Genomic DNA, 1,405 nt, shown 5'->3' with positions numbered 1-1,405 from the left:
GGCCTGCGGCGGCAGCAGCAGCAGCAGCAGCAGCAGCAGCACGACGCGACCCGCCCTTCCGCTGCAGTTCCCTTTGCAACTAGGCCTTAAGCAGCAGCGCAGCAGCAGCTGGCTGTGAACTCGGGCCTCTGCGGGCCGCTGCAGCGGCGGGGCAGAGGGTGGGGCTCGAGGCCCCTGCAGTTTGCTGCCAGCAGGTGCAGCAGCGCAGCAGCAGCAGCCCAGCAGCACCGGCGGGGCCCCCGCTGCAGCACCAGCAGCAAATTCGCGTCCAGCTAGCAGCTGTTCACAGCCACTGCTGCTGGGGTATGGGGGCCCCCCTCTTCCCCCAATCAGCGCCGAGGGGCCCCCACTTCTCCTTAGGGCCCTTGAGCCACACCAGCTGAATGGGGGCCCCCCCTCCCGCCATGCTGCCCCCCGAGAGGGGCCCCCGGGGCCCCCCGGGCCTCCCCGAGCGCACATCTTCGCAGCCAACTGCAGCAAAGCTTTTAGCTGCTTCCCAGGCAGCCACTGAAGAGGACCCCAGGGCCCCCAACGCGGCGGACTCCTCGGGGGCCCTCCTCAGGGGCCCCGGGGCCCGGGGGCCCCCAGCGCGGGGGGGCCCCCCCGAGCCTCCGGAGCTTTTGAGGGGCCCCGAAGGGTCTTCAGAGGGCCCGGGGCCCCCGGGGGCCCCCGGGGCCCCAGGGGCCCTTGGGGTCCCGGGAACCCCGGGGGCCTTCGGGGCCCCAGGGGCCCCGGAGGCCCTGGGGCCCCCCGGGTCTCAAGGGGCCCCGGGGGCCCCCAGCCGCCTGGGGGCCCCCGGGGCCCTCGGGGGCCTCCTGCGGGGAGAGCCCCGAGGGTACCCTGGGGGCCGCATGCAAGAGTCCTGCTTCTCTGCTGATGCTTCTTGGATTCGACCTCCTTCAGATACTGTTGCTGCTGCTGCTGCTGCACTGGATGAGGATGCTGTTGCTGAGCCCGCAGCAGCAGCAGCGCCAGCAGCAGCAGCAGCAGCGACGGCGAAGCGGGCGCTGGCAGCCACTGCGGCGGCAGCAGCAGCAGCAGGGGACGCTGCACAGGCAGCAGCAGCAGCAGCAGAAGCAGACTCAGCAGCAGCACGAGATGTTGCAGCAGCAATTGCAGATCTCGAAGCAGCAGCAGATGGAGGCCCTGCTGCTTTCGAACATGTTTTCATTTTCACAAATCCCACAAGTGGCGGCAACAAGGCCTCAGCATTTACTCGAGTGAGGACTTTTTAATTTCTTTTTTTATTTCTTTTTTAAGTTTCTTTTTAATTAATTTCCTTTTAATTTAATTTCTTTTTATTCCCTAAACCATTCTTTCGGGGTTTCCTTTTCTGCTTTTTTCTCTTTTTGTCCCTTTCCTTTTCTCCTTTGGTTTTTGCGTTTCTTTTGGTCTGCTGCTGCTG

At 65.1% G+C, this 1,405-nt stretch overlaps 1 protein-coding gene across 1 annotated transcript; it reads left to right on the top strand.

Moving 5' to 3' along the window:
• Nucleotides 1–383: 383 nt before the first annotated feature.
• ETH_00042735 (uncharacterized protein) lies at nucleotides 384–1,235 on the top strand (the record flags this gene model as incomplete). Its single annotated transcript, XM_013374729.1, has 1 exon — nucleotides 384–1,235. The coding sequence occupies one exon, from the start codon at nucleotides 384–386 to the stop codon at nucleotides 1,233–1,235; it is 852 nt and encodes a 283-aa protein (XP_013230183.1).
• Between the last annotated feature and the right edge of the window lie 170 nt (nucleotides 1,236–1,405).

This window comes from Eimeria tenella, genomic scaffold, assembly GCF_000499545.2.
Source record: "Eimeria tenella Houghton genomic scaffold, Eth_scaff2239, whole genome shotgun sequence".
Classification (NCBI taxonomy): domain Eukaryota; phylum Apicomplexa; class Conoidasida; order Eucoccidiorida; family Eimeriidae; genus Eimeria; species Eimeria tenella.
Note: the sequence above shows the minus strand (reverse complement) of the source record. Positions and strands in the feature narration are given on the sequence as shown.